The sequence below is a fragment of the Miniopterus natalensis genome, chromosome 11 (assembly GCF_054644295.1).
Source record: "Miniopterus natalensis isolate mMinNat1 chromosome 11, mMinNat1.hap1, whole genome shotgun sequence".
Lineage (NCBI taxonomy): Eukaryota > Metazoa > Chordata > Mammalia > Chiroptera > Miniopteridae > Miniopterus > Miniopterus natalensis.
The window spans coordinates 60,795,825-60,822,841 of NC_142091.1; the positions used below are offsets into that span (position 1 = coordinate 60,795,825).

Here is a 27,017-nt window from a genome sequence, read left to right on the forward strand (position 1 = left end):
TCTCTCTCTAAAAAATCAATAAAAACATATTTAAAAAAATCAACGTAGTCACCTTCCTTAGGTGATTGTGTGGAGAAACTGAGCCTCATGGTTGCTTCTGGTTCGAGTTACCCAAAGAGGCTGTGCCTCTCCTCACAGTGACACCTGCTCTGCCCTAGTTTGTGCCAAGTACTTAGGTGTAGAAACTCATTTAACCTCCAATCAGTGCCCAGGGTAGGTGTGATGATCTGTGTTTTGCGTCGGAGGAAATGGGGGCTCAGGGAGGTGAATGACTTGCTGGAGTTAGCGCTAATCTTAGCTGGTAAGTGGTGGAGCTTGGAGTCAACCCCTGCTCTTTCTGGCTTCGAAACTCTTACACATGGTCCACCACATAGAACCCAGCTCTCCTGTCTTACCTCGAGTGGTCCCGTCACTGTCACAGTGGCCATCATTCCCACCCTGTCTTTCCCTTTCCACCTTCTACTTAGGCTGGATTCAGGCCCAATATTTGCCAAATAACCATGGTGACGATGTTAATAGTCACCATTAAGGCCTCCATCTAGCCTAATTTAACTCTTCATCACTGCTCTGTCCCCAGGACCTAAGACAGAGCCCAGCCTATCATAAGACTGATAAATTTTTGTTGAATAAATGAATATATGAATGCACTTTTATTCCTTTCCCGGGCCCCTCCCTCCCCTCTCAGGCCCTGCACAGAACCAGAGGAGCAGTAGCTAAATCAGAGGAAGGGGTCTGAGGTCTGGGACCACTCTGGGTGGGCACCTTGATCCTGGGGGAAGTTGGGGATACTCCAGGATGCAAGATCCCCCCCCAACAGGCAGAAACATTTCCATGATCTGCTGCTAGAGAGCTGGCTTTCTCTCCCCACCTCAACATTTAGGAAGTACGGGTTACCTTTACAGATCGTCGGTATCGTTCAAGTGCCTCTGGAAACAGGCTGTTCTCCTTTTGAATATTGAACAGTCATTCACATGGGGCTGGATTCTGACAGGTGGAGGGCGCCTGGCTAGGGGGTGAGAACATTATAGGTACTGGAGAAGGGAAGAGAGTATTTCTAAACTATGAAATTTTTACATTGTTTAGAACATTCAAGCAAGCCCATGGAAGCAAGGCTCTTCTCCTGGGTCCTCTACTGAGAAAATGAGCCCTCAGACTGAGAAAGTCACCTATCGGTCACCTTTGAAGCTTGTGGCATTCTAAAAAGAGAGAGAAAGCTAGTCAGAACCCTTACCAGGAAGGAAGGGGAGGGGCAGTATTTCCTCAGGGAAGCCAATGGATTCCTGATATCATCACCGAGCCAGATACTAGAGGAGCTCTAGGTAAAATGTGACCAAGGCCCTCTGGCCCCAGCCCACTCCCTGGCAGATATCTGTGCTGAGGATGCCTGCTGGGTGCACGAGTGGGGGGCTGCCCCCATGGCCTGGGACTTGGAAATGCCTGATTTCGGGTTCTCACACAGGTGCTACTACCAGCTTGGATTTTCATTGTTTGCAATTCCACTTTAAACAAAATCTCTTTGGCATTTTCACTTTTGTAAAGAAAAAAAAAAAAAGCTTGGCTGCTGGCCAGACGCGCCCTGTGAACAGGTATTGCATTTTCCCTCCGCTTCATTCCTGATCAGAGATTATTCATTTATGAATGGGTGGCTGTAAAACCTTGCCTCATGCATATGAAAACTGGACCTGGAAATTTTTAATTGCCAGTGAGTTTTGCTTTTACTGAAAGGGCCGTGGCAATATGCCTTGGAGGCAATGGTTGGAATGACAAATTCTTTTTTGCTGTCTTCCTAAATTAACTCTCCGACCTGTACTCTCAAGTGACGTTTGTCCAAGAGGCACTGACTGAACGGGCTGTTTGATCCCCTTACAGATCATGATTCTGGAAGGAAGTGGTGTAATGAATCTCAACCCCAGCAACAACCTCCTCCACCAGCAGCCAGCCTGGACAGACAGCTACCCCATGTGCAATGGTAAGGGGGCCCTGCGGGGGTCATGCCCCATGGGGATTTTTGCTTTGCTTTCATTAGGCTTTGTTTATAACTTAATGTATGAAAAATACAGCAGGAGATGTGAGGAACCATGGGAATGGAGAAAACGCTTCATGCTAGAGCCCTCTTTAGGTCCCTGGGTGCTCCACACTGAAGCCCACTTGACATATTTCATTGTTTCCTCCTAAGACTCAAGGTTCTGGGTGGGCAGCCTGGAAGAGAAGGTTGTAGAAGAGATGTCCACAGGGAAGGCCACCTGTTGAAGCTTTTCACAGAGTTTGGCTTGGGCTATCAAGATAGGATAGGAGAGAAAGGTGTGTGTGCGTGTGCATGCATGTGCGCAGGCGTGCATGTGCACCTGTGCGTGTGTGTTGCGTGGAAGCATGGAATTAGAGGAGGCAAGGGTTATAGCAGCTCCATCTTTCTATTTCATGTTCCACTGACCTACCTTTGTCAGAAAGAAGAGATTTGTTAGGAGACCATGTGCCCCCCTTTAGTGCTTTAATCTAGAACCTACTGATTAGAAGAGGAGGGGTTGGTGGGGCTCAGGGAGGGTTTGGTGACCAAGCCTGTGGCTTACAGTAGAAGCGAGACTGAATGAAGCTGTTGCTGAATCAGGGCCCCACACCCCTTCGTGAAGGCATTCAGTTTAGGCAGACTGCTGTGCCGCAAACTGCGGTGGCTTTAAGAAGCTCTGGGCGTTCCCCTGTCCAGCACCTGCTGCTAATCTCCTCGCCAGAGACTCTGCTGCTCTGACTCCCCTAACAAATGGAAACGGCCTGTTGGAGAGCAGAGTCTGAGAAGGCGTGGAAGGGTAATGGAAGGGGTATGTTCTCTAGCAGGCAGCTGGTCTCCACCTGCAGCTCCGCCTCTTAACTCGGAACCCCAGCCAAACATGGTTAAAAGCTTGCACAGGTGACCTTCCCTTACTTCGTCACCTGTCCTAGCAAATTGCTGCCTTTTCTGGGCAGTGACATTTTCTGTTCCTGGCCTCAGATTGCCTGAGGGACCTCCAAGGAGGATTCCAAATAGGGCAGGGAGGTTCTTCAGACTGGGCCCTCGAGTAAGGCAGCATTCTTTCTGTTTGCTTTGGAGAAAACCGAGGCAATTTGTTCAGCAGGGAGTAGAACTTAGGTGCCACTTTTACTTCTTAATTTCCTGAGGCCCCAGTGAAGGCTCAGCTCCTGGTCATGATTGATGGGGTGGGGGATGAATGACAGAGAAGAGCTGAACTCATAGGAGTTTAGGTGTTCCTCTTGAAATTTCAGGAATCTGATGAGTCCACTGGCTGATGGGGAGACTTTCCCAGTCGACTTCATATAAATTTCTCTGGTTCTTTCAAGTACTAAGAGGAGGCACTACCAGGAACTATCCTTTAATCTGGACCATGTGAGGTTGAGTGAAGAAATATTCTAGGCCGGTTGTTGGGTTATTGAGAGTTATTGCCTCTGTCTGTACTACGAGAGCTGTACTATCATAGAAACACAGATCTTTTAGAAAAATGGAACAAAAATTCATGGAACCACAAAAAATATATCCCATCCTTAAACGGTCGTATTTGTGAGACCTCCAAGATTGAAAGGCAATGGAAACATCCCGTGTAACCACTGTGTGTTTATATTTTGGAACTATTTCTATGTAATTAAAATTTTAGACTAGATTTTCCCAGTCCTTGTCTCCACCGCTGGCTTCCCCTTCAGGGCCCAAGCTGAGGGTGTAGGGCTGCTTTTGTCCAGCCATGAGGTATAAGTACACACTGTGAGTGGCAGCTATTACCCAGGGCAGTCACCTTCATGCCTAAATCATCTCAACCTACTGGTCTTAGTGCTTCTGAAGTCTGGAAGCAGTGGGTAGGTTCTGAAGAAGGGAGAAAAGTGGGATTGGGTTGGAAACATTCCCCCTTCGGCCTCTCCTCTGGAGGTACTGAGGGCTAGGCCATGGGCGTTATGGGAATCCAATCCTTAGGGGTTCTTTAGCTTCTTGCAACACAAACTGTATCAACAAACCATCATCATCATCATCACCATCATCATGTGGAAACTTGTTAGGAATGCAGAAACTCAGGTCTCACCCCAGGTCTGTGGACTCAGAATCTGCATTTGAACAGCATTCCCTGGTGATTTATAGTTACATTAGAGTTTGAGAAGTACTGACCTCTCGTGACCTTGAAGCAAAAGTTAGGGACAGTTTTCTTGTGCTATGCATTCCTCTATTGGCCCATCCTTGAGTTTGTGAGAATATTTGTGTGCCGTGTTCAGCTGGATTTCCTCTGCTTCAGCTTGGTGGGCTGAAATAGTGTATTCCTCTTACCCCTGCCCTCACTTTTTCAGAAGAGAGCTATTCTGCCTAGATCTCTGTTTACAAGGGGACTGTGAGACCCCTCAGCCCTGTTACATGCTCCCAGAGGCTGGCTCTCCCTTCTCCATCCCCCAGGACTTTGGGCTGATGATGTTCTCTTAAGGGAGCACAAGATGGTAACCAGACATAAATGGTTAGCTCAAATGAAGCTTAGCAAATTTTATTGGCTCCAATGAACTTCTCTTCTGCACTGGTATTTGGATGGACTATCTGGTGAATGCACCTCACACTCTTCCAGGTTTCCACATTATTTCTTCTTCAGCAACAAATTCCACTAAAAAAATCTAAAGAGAGTGCCTTAGGTGGCAAGGCCTCTAAGGTAGTTTTCATAGGAGATACCAAGATGGGTAAGACAGAGTCCATGACCTTGGGCATACAATTGATAGAGGAGAATAAGGCAGTACTTAGATAGTCCTAAAGAAAAGCAGGACATAACTAAAGCCATTAGGAGAAACTCCCAACACATCTCCTGGAGACTCAGAGGTCAGCAGCCCTCACAGTCAGTTGGAAACCTGTGATGACTTCCCTCACGGGGTGGTCAGAGTTTGAAAGGTGCACAGGAATTCAACAGGGAGTGATTGGTAGAATAGAAACTGGCCTGAAAGAACAACATAGAAAAAAAAGGCAAAAGTTATAGGTCACCTGAAGAATAAATAGCTAGTGAAGAGCCTTGAGGGGTGGCTTGGCAGTTTTGTTCCTGATTTCAGTGGATAAAAAAATGGGAATCCACCTAAGGTAATGACCTTGTAGTAGCTATAAAAACAGTGGGGCAGGGGGAGATCAGCGTAGCTAGCAGGTAAGGGACCTGGACCACTTTGGGCAGAAGCAAAGGCATCACAGAGAAAAGAACCTTACTCTCAGGCCTCATTTTTGGCTGGAAATGGTCTGAATTTGGGATACATATGTGTATATGTGTGTGTGTGAGAGAGAAAAAGATGGGAGAGAGAAAGGGGGAAGAAGAGAGAAAGAAAACTGTATGGGCATGAACAATAGCTAATAATAAGTTGCTGAAACTAGCCATGCTTTAGCCTTAATGGGACTTTGGGGAGGGTGGGGAATGAGCTCATGATCTCAGACTATTTCAGGTCTCATGACCTCTTCCAGCTCCCAGGAGTAAGTATTTTATACTAAGGAGGGCATCAAGATGCACGGAGCCTAAGTGATCGGCCCCCACCTCAGCTGGAAAAAGCCACATTTCCCAGAGCTTCGTCTCCAGAGCTTGTCCCATGCTCCAGTCCCCGCTGGAGCACAGGGACGGTGGTTGTGTCCCTCATGACTTCCAGCAGCCAGCAAGGCATCCTCCTGCCTGGAATTCGGCCCAGGAACAGCCACGGGTCACTCACAGAACCACCTTCTGTCTTGCAGTTTCCAGTGGGTTTTTTGGAGGCCAGTGGCATGAAATCCATCCTCAGTATTGGACCAAGTACCAGGTGTGGGAATGGCTCCAGCACCTCCTGGACACCAACCAGCTGGATGCCAGCTGCATCCCCTTCCAGGAGTTTGACATCAACGGCGAGCACCTGTGCAACATGAGTTTGCAGGAGTTCATCCGGGCGGCGGGGACGGCGGGCCAGCTCCTTTACAGCAACTTGCAGCACCTCAAGTGGAACGGTGACTATCCTTCCCACCCCCTCGGAGCCAGCGGGAGGAGCTGGGACGCTGCAGCCGGCAGGGTTCCTAGCCAGGGACTCAAAGGACGGGCTCACCTCCTCCAAATTACTGTTTCCAAGACAGGGGAGCAGAAGGGCGGTGAGAGAACAGGCACGAAGCCTAGGCTTCGACGTGTGTCTAATCCCATACAAACCCAATATAATTTAATTCTTTCCTTACTGTTAATTTGCCAGATGTGCTAGCAGGATAGTCACAGGATACTTGCTACTCTCAGAAAACCTTTTCTTCTCTGCCTTGCAAACAGGGCCTGATAGTTTAATTCCCAGTTACTTGCTTGTGAAGCTCATCATGGCTACTTTTTTTTTTTTTTTTTTAACTTCTAGACCTAGATTCTTAAGATGGAACCTAAGATGGTAAGAAGATACACAAAATTAGATCTATGTTTGTGTTTGGGGAGGGGAAAAGGCTTACGATATTTCAACAGATTCTTAAAAGTTTCATTAACTAATAAAAAAAAGGCAGGGGGAGGGTTTTAGAGTTAATGGTCGGCACACATGTAGGGTGTTTCTGCAGTGATTTCTGGAGCCGGTGCTGCTAGAGGCAAATGTCTCTCTTTTGAGGTCTCACCCAGCACCCAGGAAGGCACCATTGAAACGCTGTGCCTCGGTGACAGCTGAGACACACTCAGACGTGGTGGGGCACATGACTCGTCTTGCAGAATGTCTTTGACCCTGGCATGAGGTTGCCCTGATAGTGGCTAGAAAAAGACCAGCTCCTCCGAGAACCACGCTGTTTTGGAAAGCGGCGACACACGCGAGGGGCGAGTGGCCTGTCTCAGCAGGACCCCTACGGAGGCGGCCAGCTGCGCTTGGACAGCACGAGCCCGGGGCTCCGAGCCGTATTCAGGCCCTGACGGCTGCCACCAGCGCTGAACAGGACCCAGCCTGGGCACAGTGCCGGCTGTGGTGCTGGCCACTTGGGGTGACCTCATTCAGCTCCTGGGAACTTCCTTCTTCCCCCCACCTCACAGCTGCAACTGCACATTTTTCTCTTACTAGAACCAAACCAAACAAGGCTCTATAAATAACCCCCAGGAATCTTCAGAAAGAGCAGACTTACATTTGAGGAATTAAAAATATTTACCTCCTCACCTCCAATGAAATCCAGTCCTCTAAAGCTTTGCCCTGATTGAAGCCTGTGGCAGGGAGCCCTGGGAGATGATGTGACCATCTTTGACCTTCCATCTTTGACCTCCCAGGACTTGTTTGGTCTCACTGGGTGCTGCTGGTGCCTCTGAAAGTGCCTAATGGCAAGATTTCTCCCCTTTGATTTGTTGTTTACCTTGTTGTGGACATTCCATTAGCTTATATTTATTAAGGCACGCTAAGTGAGTTGATTCATTTAATGACTTTCTGAGAAAATAAATATTGTACCCATTTTACAGATGGGACAACTGAAGGTCAGAGGGTTTAAAGGCATGACCCTGCTCCTGAGATATTTATAATCTGGCTAGAGAGGAAAATCGTATGAGATTTCTTCATATGTATATATGTGCTTTTATTTATGACACATCCAGAGAGGAGCTGCAAGGCGTAAAGATGAGAAGAATCACTGCACTTACCAGACATATCTCATAGATTGGATCTAATCAAAATGGATTTGATTAAATTTAAGATCAGAGGGAATAGTCAATTAGATTTAAATGGTTTTCCTTGTAATTTTGTTTTCATTTCATATCATATTTTAGTATGGAAAAGTACCTTAGATGCCATCTAGTAATGACTTTATCTAGTTTAATCGCCTAAATTTACAGATGAGGAAACCAAGACTCAGGAAGGCAAAGTTCTTGCAGTTATTAGTGGAAAACTAGCCTTCTGATTTCTGATGTTCTATTTCCACCATACTGGATGCCTTCCCTATACAAGGCCAAATATTTCCATCTAATGTGGGTGCCTGAGATACTGATTTTCTGGGCCAGGAAGTTCAGGCTTGAGTTGTAGATGAAGAGAGGGAAGCCCCCTCCCATAAGCAAACAGAGGTGATCATGCAGCGGGATTGGCAGACGCCTTTCCAAGAAGCCAGCTGCACCCTTGCTTAAGCTCTGGCTCCATGGGGGCCCGCTCTGACTTTCCCAATCTGTCCTTCACAGGCCAGTGCAGCAGTGACCTGTTCCAGTCCACACACAATGTCATTGTCAAGACCGAACAAACGGGTGAGTAGTAGCAGACAGAGAGCCAACTTGGTAGGCAGAGCCCTGGGGAGGACAATTGGGATTGAATGCGAGGGAGTGTGGGAGCAGGACGGGGCCAGTATTTTGGCAGGAAACCCAGGGACGCCTCTTCCCTGGCTGTCTCCAATGGGCCACCCTCTGTGAGCCTTATCCCTTGTGCTTGGGCCCAGTGACTGCCAACTCTTTCTGATTTCTAGACTGATGGTGAGACTAATTCTGCCCACACTTCCCTGCTTCCCACTGCTGGTCAGGGCATCATCCAGGAGCTGGGGAGAATGCAGTCTAAGTGGGCCTCCTCCTACCGCACAGAGTCCGGGACCCGACCGCATTAGGAGAAGGGGAGGGAAGGGGGAGGGCTGGTGTCTCCCCCCACCCCCCATGGAGTGTTTCACAGAAAAGAGGAAGCTGCAGGCTTGCTGTTGTACTTGTCGTGGTTTCTAGGGGCTCTAAGAGGTGCTGTCAAAGGCAGCTGTGGAACCCAGCTCCTCCCTTATGTGCACTTTTAGATGAAAGGCTATTCTGGGCTCTGAGTGGGGTCTGCAGTCCCACGGTATCTATATTCGTTTTTGTTCTCCTTCCTCTGTCCCAGCCTCTCACCTGGGCGCTTTTGGTCTCCCCCCTAGTCTTGCAGGGGGCAGTACTTGCCTAGAATTTGTCCCTGTGGCCTTGCACCAACCAGAGCTCCTTGCACATTGACCTTTGGCCTATAGCCCCTTGGTCTAAGGAGACCTGTGCAAGTCTCCCAAGTTCACTGGGCACCCCGAAACTGTGTAGTTGCCACTGCTCCAGGGCCGCTCCCCAGGTCCTCATCAGTGAGGCTGCAAGCCATGAGGGCCAACCGAGTTTGCCACAGGCCTGCCTGAGGGTTGAGTGCCAGTCGCTAAGGACAGAATTTCACCCAGGGGTGATTTGTGAGTCACTCAGAGCCCAAATTGGCCCCGTGCAGTTATTTGCTCTTTTATAAGGGGGCTAGTCTACCATTATTAAAGAAAAAACAATAGCTGCTAAGCATGTTATTTAGCTTTTCCTAGCCCTGCCCTTCCCCCACAGACCAGGGGTTGGGTCACCTGGATCGTCTGTGCTCTATGGGTCTGATTGCCCTAGAGGCAGACACAAAATTCAGCAGAGATGGTGCGCCCCACCCCACAGTGACCTGACAGGTAACCCCACCGTAGCCAGAAGGGTACAGAGAGGTCCCAAATAACTTGATAATTCCTCCTCAACTATCCAGACATTCTTGTGTCGCCAGTTCAGAAAAGCTAAGCCAAAGGGTGGAGAAGGTCCACCCAGGGAGGAGGGGAGAAGAGGCTCACAGAGGGGCCAACACCTCCAAGTCTTTTGGTTCAGTTTGTTTTCAGAGACAACAACAGGTGTACGAGGTGACCCAACAAGGAGAGAGGGTGTAACCCCGAGAGATTGGGTTTGGGGTGCCCAAACACGTAGCTATTAGTTAAAATACCAGCTAAATCCCTGTGTCGTAAACAAGAGGACTTAGCCAGTGACTCAGGTTTTATACCTTTTATGTTGTAAAAACAAAATGAAACTCGGCCAGTGGCTTACCACCCGGCCCGGCCCAGAAATTCAGAACCTGGGCAGGAGGGGAGCCCAGGGCAGCCTTGATCTGTGAAGAGAAGAAAGGTGGGAGTTCCTGTGGGGATGAGGTGAGAACTCCTTGCCAGGTCTTGCAGCTCTAGGCCAGCCAGGAAAGAAAATGCTTCTGTTGGAGACTAGCCCAGCTGTGGGGCTGTGTAGGAGTTGGGCTTCATTTGGGGTAGGTGGAGGGGAGTTTCCTTTGAATCTGAAATCTGGAGTCAATCAGAGTGAGACATGCTTGCTGAGAGAGAGAGGTGCTTTTGCAAGATGAGACAATGGAGCCCTACTCTTAAAAGTTGTTTGTTGGATTTGTGTTTTGAGAATTTTATGTTGCCCTGTAAGCTAATTGGAGAAATCCTAGAGGGAGGGATTTCTCACCCAACTTGAGGAGACATCTCTCTGGATTTGCAGCAAAAAAGACACTATGATCTTTATCTGACTAAACTTTTTCTGACAGAAACATCGTTAATTCTCCCAGGGACATATTACTGGAAAAAGATGCTCATTAATCATGAATCTATTTGTCGCTAACAATTTCTTTTTCTAGTGTAAAAATATTCTGGTCATTATATAGTAGAATGCAAGACCACACCAGGCTCCTGAACCTACCCTACCCCCTGCTGTTTGCAGACGAAAAAAATTCCCCAGGAAACCCAAGCATTGGTCTAGGACAGGATCTCACTGTTGCAACTTTCCCCAAAATGCAAGAGGTGCAGAACACATGGAGAGAGCTATAACAAAGTCCATTTCCCCAGGACACTGGAAGAAACATGGGGTAGCATTATTATAAAGTAACATGTGGCTGAAGCAGAATTGTATCCCTTCTCTTTGGGGACCACCCCCTACGCCTCATGCTTCTCTGATGAGCAGTGAGTTAGAAAAGGAAAACTCTTCCCCCAGGGATGACAATTGCTGACCATTCCCATTTTCTGTCCTTTGCAGACCCTTCCATCATGAACACCTGGAAAGAAGAAAACTATTTATATGACACCAACTATGGTAGCACAGTAGGTAACTAACTCCCCAGCACTTAATGCTCTTTCACATCCTCATTTTCTTATTCTAATAGCCAAATAGTTCTGTCGTCCGGAGGGGGCTTTCAATATCCTTTATCTTTTCATTGCTACAGATTTGTTGGACAGCAAAACTTTCTGCCGGGCCCAGATCTCCATGACAACCACCAGTCACCTCCCTGTAGGTAAGTTGTCCTGATATCAAAAGGCTAAGTGTGCCTCATGCTAGTTCTTACTGGGCATTATGAGAATTACAGACATCCTACATTTCCACTTTGCTGGAAGCCTTTCTGATTCCTAGGCTAGGAAAGGAAGGGAGTTACTATTTATACAAGATCTCCTTTTGAGCCAATATTTGTACATTGAAAATCACCAGCAAGGATGACTCTAGGAAAAGTGTTTGTCTCCTGTAAAACCAAGTGACTCTCTTGTGATAACAAAAACTCTCTTTTCAACAAAAACTTGCTCTTGGGAAATTATCTGAAAAAATTGCTCATACTTGAGTATACTTATGGGGTAAGAGGCTATATTTAATTTTTGACACACTGTATTTGGCTTTAGAGAAAGAATGTCTAACAGAAGTCCGAGAATCTGTGGAGATGGTCTTCGGGTAGGGGGTAGCGATTGGAAATTTTCAGGACCTTGAAAATCACACTGTTTTGTCAGTTTTTGAAGTGTGACCCTGATGGCTCATCTGGACTCTCCAATCAGTCAGACAACCTACACTTTTTGAATTATGTTCACATTAGTTGTGTTTGGTTAAGGTTGGATGCACCTGGGGGCTATCCATGACCCAATCAAGGTTACACTGAGTGAGGGGGTTGGTCTGCTGGGAATCTGGGAAAGGGGTTTCAGGTTTGATTTCTCCTTCCTTTTACAAATAGGTACATTGGCATGTACCGTGTAGGAATGAGTGCATTGGGGAGATGAACAGAGGGTTCATGTTGACCCTTGATCTGTGTGAGAACTTGTGGATCTGTCTGGGTCTATGAAATGGAGCTTAGACTTGTCACAAGCGGGTTGTTAATTTCCTGGAATTGAATTTGGGACAACTTCAGAACTGGGATTTAAGTGAGTGTTTGGGAAAGAAAGCACAGAATCAAACATCAACCCCCTTCTCCCTTTTTTTTTTTTTTTTTTGCTTTTTTTGAGAATGTTTTTGAGAACCAAAATGATGAAAGCTTTCGGTTTGAGGTTTTGTTCAGGTCAGGACCCTTGAATGAGACAGGGCTGGGAGCCAGTGTAAATGCTTCTGGAACAGGTTAAGAACTGAGGCCAATTCATTTCTCTATCCCCCCCCCCCCCAGGTGACCCATACTATGTGTCACTCTAAGTATCTGTTGAAATTAGGAAACAGATCCAACACTGGATAGGCTCTGAGTAGATTTGCCCTTCTGGGGGAACTGAGCCAATCGAGGTGAAATTTCTGTGGCAATCACCACCACTCAGTCAAGAGCAAGGGTTTCAGAGCTGAGGAAACCACTCACCTGCTCACCCTCTGACTTCCTCGCATGCTTCCTAAGGTGTCACCTCCCACGTCCATCTGGTTGGGTCTCTGGCTTATGGCAAAAGATTCCAACTAGAAGTAACCAACCACTTCCTGAGCCTCAGGGGTGGTTAGGTCTTGAGACACCGAGGAAACCTAAAAGCTCTAATCACATCTCTACAGCCCTCGCAGCCAGGCCTCTCTTCTCTCTTCCGTATCCTGACTTCTAGGATCTCAGAGTCTATGGGGCCTTAGAGGCCAGTTCTGCTTTCATATTGGCAGTAACAGAAAACCCAGTCTCCTGAGTTCACCTGCTCTACTTTTGAAAAGTCCTTAAAATGAGCTTTACAAATATGCTCTAGGTTATCTCCCCCGATCCTGGATCCCCCATCCCTCATTCCTATTCCACGATTATAACACTGAGGTCCTCTACTAGAATTATTACTTGAAGAGTCCATTGAGGGTCAGGGGTTGGCAAATTCTTTAGAATAACAGAGCCCTCCAGTAGGATACTTAACTACAGCCCTGGTGGGTCAATCCCTTTCAGTATAGTTTAGTGTCTATTGGACGGGACCAGACCCCTCACCCCCCCCCCAAAGAAGGACCTTTGTCCTTCGCCTGAGTCTTTACCTTTCAAGCTCCCATTAAGCTGAATGCAGTTAAATATCTTTCTATGTTTTAATGCAAGTTACAAGCCGAGCGAAGGCGAGGCCGGGTAAACTGATGCCCTCTGTGATAAAGGCAGGAGGGAGGCGGGTTGTTTTGATTTCCCTGCCATCTGCCCATTTCGTAAAATGGCTGCTGCCAGTGCTCCTGATCTGCCCGATAGTCCCCGAGCCAATCACGCCAACCCAGGCCCCTGTGTGTGCTCACTGTCTTGCTGAGCCTAAAGCGAGGGTGGCACCGTCTATTATAACACTGAAATTTGTATATCCCGTCAAGAAATGGCTCACGGCTGAATCATATGCAAATGCCTCTAATCTTTGCTTCTTGCTAAGCAGCTTAGCTGAAGTCACGATCTGGCTCTTGCACCATAAACCCGAGGCTTGGTGTTGGCCCTGCCCCGGCCGGACCCTGGCCGAGGGCCTGGCCGCCCTGGGGGAGAAAGCCAAGCTGGACCACTTCCCCAGAGCGAGCCCTTCTTTTATGGGCATGAGTCACCTAACCACATGGCTGCCTTCAAAGGTTCTGGTTTTTATTTGGGGGTGAGGGGGAGACACAGGGGGAGAGGCCAGCATATTAAAGGGAGGCTTCAGATCAAAAGAATTTAGTGCTAAAGCAGCTCAGGGATTCCACAGCTTGCCACACAGCATGGGACAAGGGGGCTGGAAGAAATTAGGGTTTCCTTTAGCCTTTGGCTGCATATACCTCCATAGGACCATGGAAATATTTGTATTTGGGGGTTTTCTTTTCTTTTCTTTGGTCTTTCTCAAACTGGGTGGAGGTCTAGCTTAGGTAAAACACCTGACATTTCAAAGAGAAAATTTCTCCGTGGTCTATCCGGCCTGGGGTTTTCAAATCTGGACTCTTTAGTGAGCCACAAACCCCTGAAATTGCTTACAGATTTTCACAAGTGTATAATTATGTGCATTTTTCTGGGAAGAGGGTCTAAGTTTTCTGTCTTATTCACAAAGTTACCCTAACCCCAAAGTAATTGATTCTACACCAGCTCGGAACCCACATGCAACGATTGGGGCCAATAAACTGGGAGACACTAGGTTGTTCTGAATTCAACCCTGGCTTTGACATAAAGGCCCTGCATCCCTCCTGGCTGCCATCTGGAGATGAGCTTTGCTTGTGGCCCGCTGGGTAAATGCCACTCTTTGTCTGAAGAACAACGTGGCCCTGTCAGAGTGATGTATCACTTGGGAAGCGGGGCGAGTGCCAGACCTGTCGCAACATTGTCACATCCTGATGGGATGTTGCAACCTCACCCTGAAACCTACAGGGAGGGAGAGTGAAGTCTCCTTGCATTTCCTGTGAATTTGTCCTGCTAGATTTCAGAGAAACCCAAGGCAGGTGCAGGTCTCTTGCTGACAAAGCCAGGGGAGGAATTCTTAACCAGAACAAGAGGTTTCTTTCCTAACCAGGTCTCATTAAATCCCTCTCCCCCATCTTGCCACGGCTCTCAGAGAAACTGCTGGGAGCGCGGTGACAAGCTGGTGATCAGACAGGCAAGTGTGTCCGTACGTACTGGGAAATACAGAATCGTCAGATTGGAATTACTTTTTCCCACTAACTAGAGCATTAGAGGACTGAACCCGATTCTTGGCAGGGAAGACTTTCATCAAAACTGTTGTGTGCCACCAGCCTAAGAAATGGCACAGAATAGTGGTTTTGAGTAAAGCCTCTGGGTTCAAACTGACCGTGTTCACATCTTGGCTCTACTCTCAGGCTGTGTGACTTTAAGACAAGTCATTTGACCTCTCTGTGTCTCAGTTTCTCCATAGCTATAAGCTTTGCGTCATAATGGTACCTACCTCATAGGGTTATTGTATGAATTAAATACAATGAGTCATGTAAAGTGCCTAGTTCCGTGCCTAGTACATAGTAAATGCTCAATAATAGTAGCTGTTCTTAAACATTGAAAACAGGAGCTAATGTTTATTCAAACTTTTTTGAGTAATGAACTACTCCTGACAATTGAATGAATGCCATGGACCCTCTCCCTTCGCATATATGTTCAGTCAGTCTGAAATGCCCCTGAAGGCACATCTGGGTTAGTGGAGCCTAGGTTAGGAAGCCCCGATGTACCTCACACAGAAGAGATGCATTTTACTGGCCCAGTTTCTTAATAAAACTGGTTTGCATTTAGGGACTACTCTGTACTAAAATTGGTAGATTTTTGATTGTGTGATTTTTTTTTGTTAAGTTCTGCCTTGGACACCTAAAGTGCCTACACACACACACACACACACACACACACAGAGCTAGATTATTTAGTTTTCTTTCCAAGAAGTTTTATTTCACAGATCCGCTTCTGTCATCTCCTCCTTGGTGATAGTCACAGGGTTACCATAATGAGTCATTTGTTAAACTAATCTGTGTTTCCATAGTCCATGTGGCCCTCTGTACTGAGCTGAGGCCAGTCAATGGCTTCTTTGTCAGGCTGATTAAAATGTAACTTTGCATGCCCAAAAAGGCACTCCTTTGGCTTAAAAGCCATCTTTCTTTGTTATAAATGTTTACATTTTTGTATTAAAAAACAAAAACCCTTTCAATGACCTAAATCCTTCAGTGGCTTTCCATCTCTCTCAGAATAAAAGCTAAAATCCTAAAAACCCCACAAAGCCTTAATGGCCCAAACCTCAGCCCCTACCCTCTGCCCCTTGCTCACTGGCTTCCTGCTGCTCTGTGGCCATATCAAACACACACTGACCTCAGGGCCTTTGCACTTACTCTTCATGTTCTTAGAAGATTCTTGCACAAGCTCTCTGCATGGCTGTTTCCCTCACGCCCTTTTGGTCTCTTCTGTAACCACCACCTTATATTAAATTATCAATTAGTCCCGTCTCCATACTTTTAACCCAAGTTCTTACCCTGAAATATTTTCTTCCATGGCACAATATCTTCCATGGCAATATTTTCTTCCACTGCCACATACTGGAAATGGGCCAGGCATGTAGTAGGTGCTCAATAAATATTAGTTAAGTGGGTGGGTGGATGAATAAATGATAATGGAAGGAAAGAGGTAAATTAACTCTCGTTTTTCTCCATAGCAGAGTCACCGGATGTGAAGAAGGAACAAGACCCCCCTGCCAAGTCCCACACCAAGAAGCACAGTGAGTTGTGCGGCTTTCAGACGGTGCTCAGCCAACCCTTCACCTTGGGTGTAATCGGAGGCCACTAGTTTTTAGACAAATACACCCTCTGCCTGCTGCCTCTATTGCTTCACCCCAGACTAGGGAGGGTGACAAACCCCCCGCAGTTGTTTCTCAAGTGGAGCCCCAATGAATGAGTATCGCTCCCATTTTGTTCTAAAACTGAGACACCCAGTGAATAAGAACCTCTTGTAGGCGTGGGGTTAGCGGTGTCCCTTTCTCCAGAAAACGGAATGGGAGGGGGAGGAAGGTAGAAAGGAAGCTGCGCTGAGATGCAGTAGTGTTTTCTTTTGCTGAACGCTGGCTTCCTGGCTTTGTGGAGTTGTTGCTCCAAGAAATGAGTATCTATTCTTAAGTGCTCCTTGGGAGTTGTATTTCCCCAGGTAATAAGAACTGATGAAAGTGTATTAAATATCAGAGACAAGGTGTGTGTGTGTGGGGGGAGAAATAAATCAAGACGGTATAATCTAGAAATTGCAGGGAACTGGACCTCTTCATTATGTGCCTACTCCAGGTCATCCTGCAGAACAGAATGAAGACAGCCCCTCAAGCGGGGGGGCTGGGGTGGGTTTGTGTGCCCCAAGTCCAGCAGGGGTAAAGCTGAATTTGGTTGCTAATCTTATTACCGTTACCCCTTCATTCCCAAATTGGCCCCCTCAACCCCAGCCAGACCCCGCCCTGGTCTATTCTAGGAGTTGAAATGCTAGACCCCAATTGATGTGCAGAAAACACTGATGTGCTGAAGCCCAGTGCTGGGTGCCATCGATTTAACTGAAGTACTTGCTAAATAAAAGTGGTTGAAAGGTGCCCTCTGGGAAAGGAACAGGTTGACATGAATCCAGGACAATTTGTCATCAATACTTAGAAGACACTCTAATAGGGCACCGAACGCCTGTTCTTTCCTCCTGGCCCTGCTGCTAGTTAACTAGGTAACCTCGGCCAAGCCACTTAAACTTTCTGTGTCCCGGTTTCCTGACTTGCAACTAAAGAAAACCGTGCATTCCATTCGCAAACGCCTTTCTGAAATGTACAGTACTTGGGGATTCTGCGACCTGGCGTTGCAGGTGGGCGGGGGAGAGCCGAGTGTCCCCCCCCCGCCCTTCCCCGGCGCCGCCCTCGCTGTGACCCGGGCCCGGGCTCAGGCTCACCTCCTCTCTCCGCCCTCAGACCCGCGGGGGACTCACTTATGGGAATTCATCCGCGACATCCTGCTGAACCCCGACAAGAACCCCGGGTTAATCAAGTGGGAAGACAGGTCGGAGGGCATCTTCAGGTTCTTGAAATCCGAGGCTGTGGCTCAGCTGTGGGGGAAAAAGAAGAACAACAGCAGCATGACCTACGAGAAGCTCAGCCGGGCCATGAGGTGCGGGGTGTCCGGTCTCGGGGCGCGGGGGTGCGGGGGGGGGGCGCCGCCAGCTCGCCCCCGGCAGGCCCACCCGGCGGCCCCCTGACGCCGTGCCCTGTGTTGCAGGTATTACTACAAAAGAGAAATCCTGGAGCGCGTGGACGGCCGGAGGCTGGTGTATAAATTCGGGAAGAACGCGCGCGGGTGGAGAGAAAACGAAAACTGACCCTCGGGACGCAGACCCAAGCGCACCCCGTGTCCCGAGCCGACAGCTCCTGCGCGCAAATACTTCAAAGACGGCTTTTCTCTGATATTTATGCACCGCGGGAAGGAGACCAAAAAAGAATAAAAATTAAAAAAAAAATAACGGACTTCTAACGGGAAGAAGGAACACTACAGTTGATAGAATTACTTTGTTGCTTTGAAGTGTATCCCGTGTGCGGAGCGAGCGCAGTTTCCTGGGCGCCGGGACGCTGTCCGTGGTGGTGATTTGTTTGCCTGTGTTGTGAAGTCCTTCACCCTGCAAGAGGACCCGGCTTTGTGGCCTTGGGCTTCTCTTGCCGAGAGAAAGGGGGGGAAAAATCAGAGGGCATTAAATATTTTTATATGCAAATGATTTAGCAGAAGGTGGCGTGTCCTTCGCGCAGTAGCAGCCCCGAGGCCTCCCCGGGAGAGGAGGGCGCGGCTGGTGGGCGAACTCCGGGGTCTCAGGCTGGCGGGGTGCAGCCGAGGAGGCTGGCAGTGGAGCCTGACCCGGGGCCGCTGAGGGGACAGTGAGGACTTCCACAGCCCAGGGGGTGCAGTCGCCGCGCACCCACAGGACTTGCAGGGTTGAACCCGGCAGGAGAGCGCGGGGCCTCAGCCTGCTCAGGGGTGGCTGCCCTGAGGCCAAGGCCACTCCCCTCCCCTTTGGACGACTGATGGGAAAACTTCACTCACCGCCTCTGCTCACTTCTGGTTACCTAAGGAAGGGTCGGTCTTGGTTATTTTTTTTATCCCGATTGTTTAAAAACGGAATGGGAAACGGAGGTGGCGGTGAGTTTGCTCTTGTGCTCCTACAGTCCGTGGTTTCTCAACTGGCGGTTTTGGCCGAATAATTCTTTGTTGTGCATTATTTGGCTGCCCTGTGTGTTGTAGGACCTTTAGCAATATCTGTGACCCCTGTCCGCTAGACGCCAGTGGCACTTCTCTCTCCGAAGTTGTGACAACCAAAAATGTCTTCAGACATTTCCCATTGCCCGGGCGGAGAACCACTGATTCAGTCAGTCAGGATGACGCTGGAGACTTATTCCCAGTACAATAAGGTACGTAAGGTCTTTTAGTCTCCAGCAAGAGGCAGAGGCAAGGCTCAAAATCAGTCTATGTTTAATTTTTAAAATATTAAGGAAAATGGGTTTAAATATCTAGAGGGACTTCTTTTCAGAACGCCAGATGAGAGCCAAAGCCAGATAAATTGAACAAGCTAATGTAGCAAGAACTAAAACCTGGAATCACAAGGCAGAGTAAAAATTACACTGTAGAAGGAAATGCTGAGAGAGGAGTGTGTGTGTGTGTGTGTGTGTGTGTGTGTGTGTGTGTGTCAGAGAGAGAGAGAGAGGATGGGGGGAGTTCCAGGGAAAATCTTCTTTGCAGATGTTAATTCTTTATAGTCTTTCCTCTTTTGGATCGCCTTTTCCCTGTCTCATTTGTACTCATCCGAAAGTGAGTAGTGTGTTTTCTAGGTTTGCCACCAGAGGAATGTTAAAAAAAAAAAAAAAAAAATATATATATATACACACATATATATGTACATATATATATGTACATATATATATACACATATATATGTACATATATATATAGAAAAGAAAGGAAAGATGTAAGAGAAAATTAGAGAACAGTGCAGGAGCTGTGGGCAGGAAGGAACTGGAGACTTGTTCAACGATGGGAGTGCCTGGGGTACCTGGAGACTTATCACTGGGTCCTGTGATCTGGGAAGACTGTGAGCAGGCAGGCATTTTGCAAATGGATTGGAGCATCCAGATCCCTTTTGCAACTTTTCTTTTTGGCTCCCATGTCCTTGGCCTTCTCCTCTCTCCTGCCTCTCTTGAGCAATAATACGAGGCTAAGGACACGTACCAAGAAGAGGGAGCGCTCTTCATCAGCTAATGGGTCACCTGCCACTGTGTCTTAGCCAGCAAGGTGAGCAATTCTTAGTCAAAGGTTGTAAAGTGTTTGTAATGTATTCAGAAGGCTGGAAGTAAGAAGAATTAGCCATTTGCCCTAATTAAAATGACAGCCATTATGAATAGTGACCTTGGCGTACCAGGGGAGTGAGATGAATGGCCTTCCGGAGGTACAGCCAAGTCCATTTTTGTTTCTGCCTGGCTTTGTCAACCTCCACAAAGGTGTTACTTAGTGTTGTTGAGTAACAGTTACCGAGGGAACTGAGAGAAAGAACAGTGAGCAGCCCAGATCTGAGACATTCCTGTAAATGACACACCTTGCTTTCCAAGCCGGGCTACGAACTCTGAGGCCTTCCCAGCATTTGACTATACTTCACACAGAACAAATTAAACATCTAGCTATTTGAACCGGCGTAACCACGTGAATGTTTGGGCGTCTGTGTGCATTTGAACTGTGTGAAGATATTAGGGGCACCTGCGAATTCTCTCTCTGCCATTCCTTCCTTGGCTTTGCCTGTTTGTCATCTAAGGTGGCTAGATTTTTCTCTGAGTTTGCCCTTCCCACGTTCCTCCAAACTGGCTCTTTCTGCACCCTCTCCGTTGAAAAGCGATCTTTGCTAGGTGGTGAGCGAGTCTGGGGAGTACTCACTGGAACAGTGCTGCAGATAATTAGCAGATTGTGTTATTTCTTGAGAGTGACGGTTTCTTGGCACCCGGTTCCTACTTAAACAGGCTGGAGTATTAAGTTCTCAGCATATCTCTCTGTTGTCTTGGCTTGAGTTCGATCCATTTTCTATGGGCTGTTCGTGACTTGGAGAACTCAAGGTAATCAAAGCCATGCCAGCTTGGGGCGTGAACGGAACACTTCCCACCACAGTGTTGAAAGGGAGAGTAAAACCCCAGAGATAAGACAGCATCAGGTCATGCACCCCCTTCTATGGGGGACACACGGCTTCTCCCCTGGAAGCTTGTCTGTGCTGGATGCTCACACGGTCACTCCACGTGGTCTCCTTGAGCCGTCCTTAAGCTAAAGGCTCGGGCTCTTATTTGTAGTTTTCATGGGAACCTGCAGCAGGAAATGTATCGCTAAGACTTTATCAGACTCAGATCACTCGTGGTGCCTAGATATTTGACTTGATGAAACTTGAGTATGGCCCTGGCTCCCAGGGCCAGACCTGTATCTTCTTGAACTTGCCTTCTGAGCCGGGCAGACCCAGGTTATGAGTTTTCCTTTGGACAAGCTGGTCCTTTCTCTAAGACTTCTGCTTTTCTAGACTGTAAGCTCTTTGTGGGCAGGGACTATATCTTATCAATATTTTTTTCCCGTAGCTAGCATGAGATATTAATATTTTTGAGTTAATAAATGAATGTCTTCTGGAAGACTCCTCGAATCGGGAGGTCATATCCAGAATTGGGATGTGAATCATTTCTTCACCGGAATAAAAGCACAACGGCCATAACTTCAAGGACATGTTATCTACTAGAGGAACGTTTTATTGTGAGACCCCTTACTTCGCCTTCTTACCTGCGCTGAAACGCAACCACAATAGGCCGTTCGCTTCCGCGAGTCATGTGTTGGACGAGAATTCTGTTGCTTTATTAGGAACTGTGAGATTTACCTGGTATAAGAAACCAGGCATGAACCTTTGCCCTGTTTTAACCAATGAAGATTATGAATGTGTTTATATGATGTAAATTGCTATTTAAGTGTAAAGCAGTTCTAAGTTTTAGTATTTTGGGATTGGTTTATATATATATATTTTTTTCTTTTTTGAAAACTACAGAGGGGTATTTTGATAAGGTGAGTCGTGCATGTTAGATTTTAGTTTCACAAGTGTGTTGTTTTTCAAATGTATAAAATATAGGAAAAGGTAAAATAGTAAGAGGGAAAGCAATTATATTATTATTCTGTAGTTAAAAGAAAAAGCATTTGTCGAGTACCCACTCTACGCACTGCATGAAACCAAGTATGCAGGAGCCTATTTAACTGTATGGGGTGTAAGGAGACTCCATAGGAACCTAATGGATGAGCACTTACTGTGTGAAAGAAAGAAGCAGAGCAGTCACAGCATCAGAGCTGATTAACCTCAGCGCTGGTTCTCAGGATCCCATTTCTGCAATAAGAGGTAGAGAATTTAATAAAAACCTATTGAAATGATGCCTTATGAACCCCTGAAGCGTATAAGCTGTCACAAGTTTAGCTACATTTGGATTAATCTTTTCGTAGCTACCTGCGTAATTTCTTCCTTTTCTTCCCATCTGGTTTCTGGGTAGACAATTTGTAGGAAACGACCCTACTGCAGCTATTTTTTTTAAAAATCAGAAATCTTGCCCTTTTAAACAATGTTAAATTCAAATTGAGTATTTCTCTTTTAGGAAAGAATTCTATTTTTCAAACTATGTTTTGTTGTTGTTTGTTTGATGGGTCCCAGAAAACACTAATAAAAACCACGTAGACCATCTTGTAACTGTGTGTTTCGTGCTTCAACAAGCCACCTGCAGCTGGGCTCAGAGGGAACGCACTTAGTCTCTAGCGACGAAACCTGTGCAGTTCCTGCATTTATTTATTTAATAAGCATTTGCTGAGCATTGCTCTGTGCCAGGCACTTTCCTAGACCCTGAGTTACGGCAAGAGAGTGAGGGACAAACAACTCTGCTCTCATGAAGTTTATGTTCTATTGAATGGAAACAGACAAGAAATGAAACACTAACAAATGATTAAAACGGAGCTTGTCAGATGTGTAGTCAAGTAACAAAGAGCAAGGAAGAGGAGAGTGCTGGACCATGGAGGGATATATTGCAAGTTTAGGCAGGGTTAAGAACAAAAATTCCAATAAAGATCTGAAGGATATAAAGGAAGGAGTCTTGAAGATAATTGGGGGAATGATTCCTTATTGGAGGGACCAGCAACTGCAAAGGTCCTGAGGTGAGTGCATTTTTAACATGTCCAAGGAACAGCAAGAAAATCTGTTTGCCAGAGTAGATTAAGCAATAGTAGGAAATAGTGTAAAAGAGGCACCAGCAGGCCAGGTCATGTAGAACTTGGAGGCCATTCATAAGGGCTCTCGTTTTTCTTTTGGGTGAGGTGGAGGACCACAGAAGAGTGACATGCTCCAACTTCTGGTTTAAAAGGACCCCTCTGGCTGTGGTGTTGAGAATGAATTGCAAGAAGGCATTCAGTGCTGAGTGTACATTCTTAGTGAAGGATGAACTAAGGGAGGTAGCAAAGATTGCTCTCACATGCAGGTTTCCAACACAAGGCTTAAAAACATTTCCAGGCAGTAAGTGAGCTCTGCCAGTTCATGACATATTTCTCCCGGGCGCAGAAAGTCCCAGTCATTCAGTCATTTAACTTCATAAATAGTAATGAGAATAATAATAGCTAACCATGTTGGGAAGATCCCCTTGGTCCAAGGAACTGTGCTATGTTCTTTACATACATTTGATTTTCATGGAAGCCTGTGATATATGGATATTATACCCAGCTTTCAAATGAGGGAAAATGAAGGTCAAAAAAAGTTAAATGACTTTCTGGAGGCTGCACAGCTAGTAATAAGTGGGAGAGCTGGCATTGCTCACTCAGATCTCTTTTTCCCAAAGTCCATACACTTAACCCTAATATTTCTCTAGTTTGTCAGGATGCTAATATCACACACACACACAGAGTTTCATGGTTAATACTGAATTAAACAATGTAGTTCAGAGTTATTTACTGTTAGGCTTTCTCGGCGTCTTTATTGTGATGATGTGATTTGTGAATCTAAGAGAGGGAAAAAGTGTCCCCAATTTCCCAAGCCTATTTGACAATGGATGCTTTTTATCAAAGAAGATTTTATGAAACCAGGACCCTTTAAAACACATTTAGGGAAATGATGTTCTTTAGAGGTGACTTCTCTGACTTAGAAGACGCAGAATTTTCATATCAGGCCGAATTAGTATGTTGATAATATTGACGCACATCAAGCTTGGCCAACTTTGTATATATCCCTTTTCTTTTTCTTCATTGAAAAGAAATTCCCTTACTTCCCTGGGCATTACGTATTTGCATTGGCGCATTTCTCAATATTCACCATGAACTTGCAAAGTTACTCTTCTTTGGGAACTATAAAGTCTCCTGAATTTTAACTCTGTGTAACTATCTGTGCAAAACTACAGGCACTAGCAATTAAAGAGTGGCTATTTAAGCTAAAAGTAGTTAAAATGATATTAATAAAAAAGGTAATTTCTTAACTGCACTATCCACCTCCCAAGTGTTGACTAGCCACCCAAGGCTGGTGGTGACTGTACTGGACAGTGCAGATATAGAACATTTGCATAATCAAGGAATGCTCTGTTGGACAGAACTACTCTAGAATCTAGCCCGGGAGGATGGGGTGAGGGTGGGAAGGGTAGTGAGCAAAACTAACCAACAGTGAAATAAGACCCAGTGAGCCTTAGAAATCAAAGGTGACCCGGAATTGCAGAGAACTAAAAAGGAAAGGTCCAAAGCAAATATCTCTGTGTTTGCTGGAAAGGTGACAGTACCTACCAGTGCAAACAAGCCTGATGCTGTCGGTGGAGCCTTGGAGTTTATCTTCAAATCCCACAGATACCCTCCAGTCATTAATATGAATGTTTGTTCCAAGGATGTAGCCGTCTGGTTGAGAATATTGGCAATAGGGGGAGATCACTGACATGAGAAGGAAAGAAAAGATCCCCAAATAGGAATGTCTGGCACTGCCCACTCTCTGCTGTAAATGTCACGAATACCATTTTCTTCCTTCTTTTTAAGACCACCTTCCTGAATTAGTAGTATACCTATAGGCTCTCTATTTCCTTATAAGTCAATTCTCTTCCATTAACTATCGGAATCTGGCTTCTATTCACATCAAGTCCCTGAAAATGCCTTATTAAAAGTCATAGTCAAAGTCATCCTGGCCTCGGGACTTTGCTTTAGCTCTTCCTTTTTCTATAAGCACTTTGGGTCTTTGTGGGCCTGGCTCCTTCTGGTCATGCAGGTCTCGGTTCAAGAAGTCACCTTTGCTAACTGATGACACTGGCTCCAGCACCTCACCTACCTCCCATCACGTTCTAGAACATTATCCTCATTTTATCTTCTTCTCAGAACTTACATTATCTGCAATTATATTTTTAATTTATTAGTTTACTTTTCTAGCATTTTACTTTTCCTGCCAAAAAGTGAGGCCCAGGAGAGCAGGGGCCTTGTCTGCCATGTTCACCAACATATTCCTAGAGCTAGGAGGTGCCCAACATATGTACATGACTCCATAACTCTTTGTTGAATAAACAAAGGACCCTTTTTATTTTCAGATTCCATGGGCTTTCTTTTGGCTTCATGATTTTTGACACTGATGGCCTGTCTCTCCACTTTTCCAAAAGATCTGTTCCCTTGTTTTCCGTAACAGTTTTCTTCCCCTGCTTTCCTGAGTATTCGTTCTTTAGTTCTTACTCTTCCTGTCCTTCTAACTATATGTTTCCCAAAATTAAACCCGCAGCTCTCACCTCTTCTCTTTCTACATGCTCTTTCCCTCAAAGCTTAGCCCCTCAAAAGCTCAGCTCAGAGACTTCAGAAGGCTACAGGTAGGTACAGGTTGTTTTCTTTCTGGTCCTGGCTTCCACTCTAACTGGCTGCAGACTGTGGCCAGGCCACTCAAATTCTCTATTCTTTAGTTTCTTCATCTCTTAGATGGGGACATATACCTACTTCCCATTTGTATTGTGGGAATGGAATGGAGAGATTCTAATATTTAATTATTCTATAATTTATGGATGGTTTATACACGAAGGCACTGTGCTAAGCACTAAGCTTTTATTTTTTTCTTTTAATGCTCATGTTAATCCCATGTGATAGGTACTACTGTTATCTCCCTTTTGAAGATGAGGAGACTGAGGTGGAGAATCTTGATTGAGCTCTCCCTGCTGGTATGGGGCCAAGTTGAGATTTGAACTCCTGTCTGGCTGACTCCAGAGTTGAGGTCTTCATCCTGATGTTCTATTGTCTCTCTGGGAAGGTGTTATGAAAAGAATGAAGCACTGGGTGAAGTAAAGGAATTATTCCTGAATTTGTGACAACTCAAAGAGAAGTATTTAGAGTGTTGAGTCTGGGAACGCAATGATATCTAGCCAACAGAGGCATCTTCAAGCCATTTTACCCTGAGTTTAAGTCATGCCTGATCATTTCTAGCCAGGGACTAAGATTCTAAGAGGATTTGGTGTCTGATCTGCCTTAAAATCATAGCCCCAGAGATGCTTAGAATTTGAAGATCGTTTGGTCCAAACTTTCACCATAAGAGCTCAGAGAGCTTAATGCACAGATTCAAGGTCACCTAGGCTCTTGGCGAGTAGGGGAAGCCAGTTTTCCATTTTTCCCACTCATGTACTCTTTCATCCAAGTGTGAGCTTTCCTAGTCATGGCTTTTTCACAGTCACATGCATCTTCCATCCCCCACCTAGAGACATTCCCAAGGAAGCTCCTTTTCCTCCTGCCTTCATGGGGATGCCCTGCAACCTCCTTATGCTGATTCTGCTAATCCAGCCAACATCGTCTCCCTTCTGGGTGCCAGCCAGGTCTGGGAGGAAAAACTGCACATCCTAGCTGTTAGTGGAAGCACATGAGGAACCAGAAAGACCAAGTCAGAGCTGCTAAGAAATGATGAATGCAGAGGTCCCTAGGAGTGCTAAGGAAGGAGCACAAGAGAGTGTGGAACCTGGCACCAGATACCACTGGTCGTGAGATCATCAGCTCCCTGACGGCTCTCCTGCGCCTCGCTGTGTGTGTCCGTGCGTGTGTGCGCCTGTCCCTCCCCTGCTCCCTGTGTCTCTTTCAGGGTCCTGATTTCTTTCTCAAACCTTCCTTCCTCTTGCTCACCAGTCCCTTTCAGACTCCTTTTTTTTTCTCCAAACCCGTCTTTCCAGGTTGCTGAAAGACAGAGCTGACAAGAGGACAGTCCCGGACCAGGAATGGTGCCACCTCTCTGAAAGCCTCAGCGGTGACAATAACAAGTGGTGTTTACCCAAGAGTTATAAACACACCAACTGTTCTCCCCTTGACTGTTTAGTCATGTCACTCAGCGCTAATGGACTTTTCCAATGGCAAACAGAGAGAAGAAAAACAAACAGTGTATTCACACGAGGTAGAGCCTGGGATCCCTGCTGAAGCTGTGAAAACAAGGAGACATCTCTTAAGTTTGACCTGAGGACACAAGTCACCTTAATGGGGATACGCAGGATTCCGGGCCCATGCTGGACTCCCTCCCGAGGTTCCCCATGAGAGAGAAAGCAAGAAGGAGAGGATGTTGCTGTCTTGTATGTACAAGGAAGGAAGTGCTTCCCATATTCAACAATTTTTAACTACGCATTGATCGCGGCCAAGGTGCCAGGCACTGCACCAGCGGCTGCCACAGTGCCC

General features: G+C 46.4%; 1 protein-coding gene across 4 annotated transcripts; it reads left to right on the forward strand.

The window, feature by feature from the left end:
• Positions 1-1,721: 1,721 nt before the first annotated feature.
• Positions 1,722-17,670, forward strand: EHF (ETS homologous factor). 4 transcript variants are annotated; one of them, XM_016206143.2, is made up of 8 exons: positions 1,722-1,969; positions 5,711-5,956; positions 8,106-8,168; positions 10,722-10,790; positions 10,909-10,977; positions 15,998-16,060; positions 17,267-17,462; positions 17,571-17,670. In XM_016206143.2, the coding sequence occupies exons 1-8, from the start codon at positions 1,873-1,875 to the stop codon at positions 17,668-17,670; spliced, it is 903 nt and encodes a 300-aa protein (XP_016061629.2). In that variant the 5' UTR covers positions 1,722-1,872. The 4 variants fall into 4 exon arrangements, with proteins under 4 accessions (XP_016061629.2, XP_087678484.1, XP_016061630.1 ...); XM_087822358.1 differs by having other exon boundaries at positions 16,001-16,060; XM_016206144.1 differs by lacking the exon at positions 10,909-10,977.
• Positions 17,671-27,017: the final 9,347 nt, after the last annotated feature.

What these genes read in the sequence shown, in the direction of transcription:
- EHF (XM_016206143.2), top strand. Translation starts at nt 1,873, where the DNA reads ATGATTCTGGAAGGAAGTGGTGTAATGAATCTCAACCCCAGCAACAAC. An exon ending in TGTCAAGACCGAACAAACGG is followed by an intron (nt 8,169 to 10,721) that starts GTGAGTAGTAGC and finishes TGTCCTTTGCAG; the next exon opens with ACCCTTCCATCATGAACACC. An exon ending in AAGCTCAGCCGGGCCATGAG is followed by an intron (nt 17,463 to 17,570) that starts GTGCGGGGTGTC and finishes CCTGTGTTGCAG; the next exon opens with GTATTACTACAAAAGAGAAA.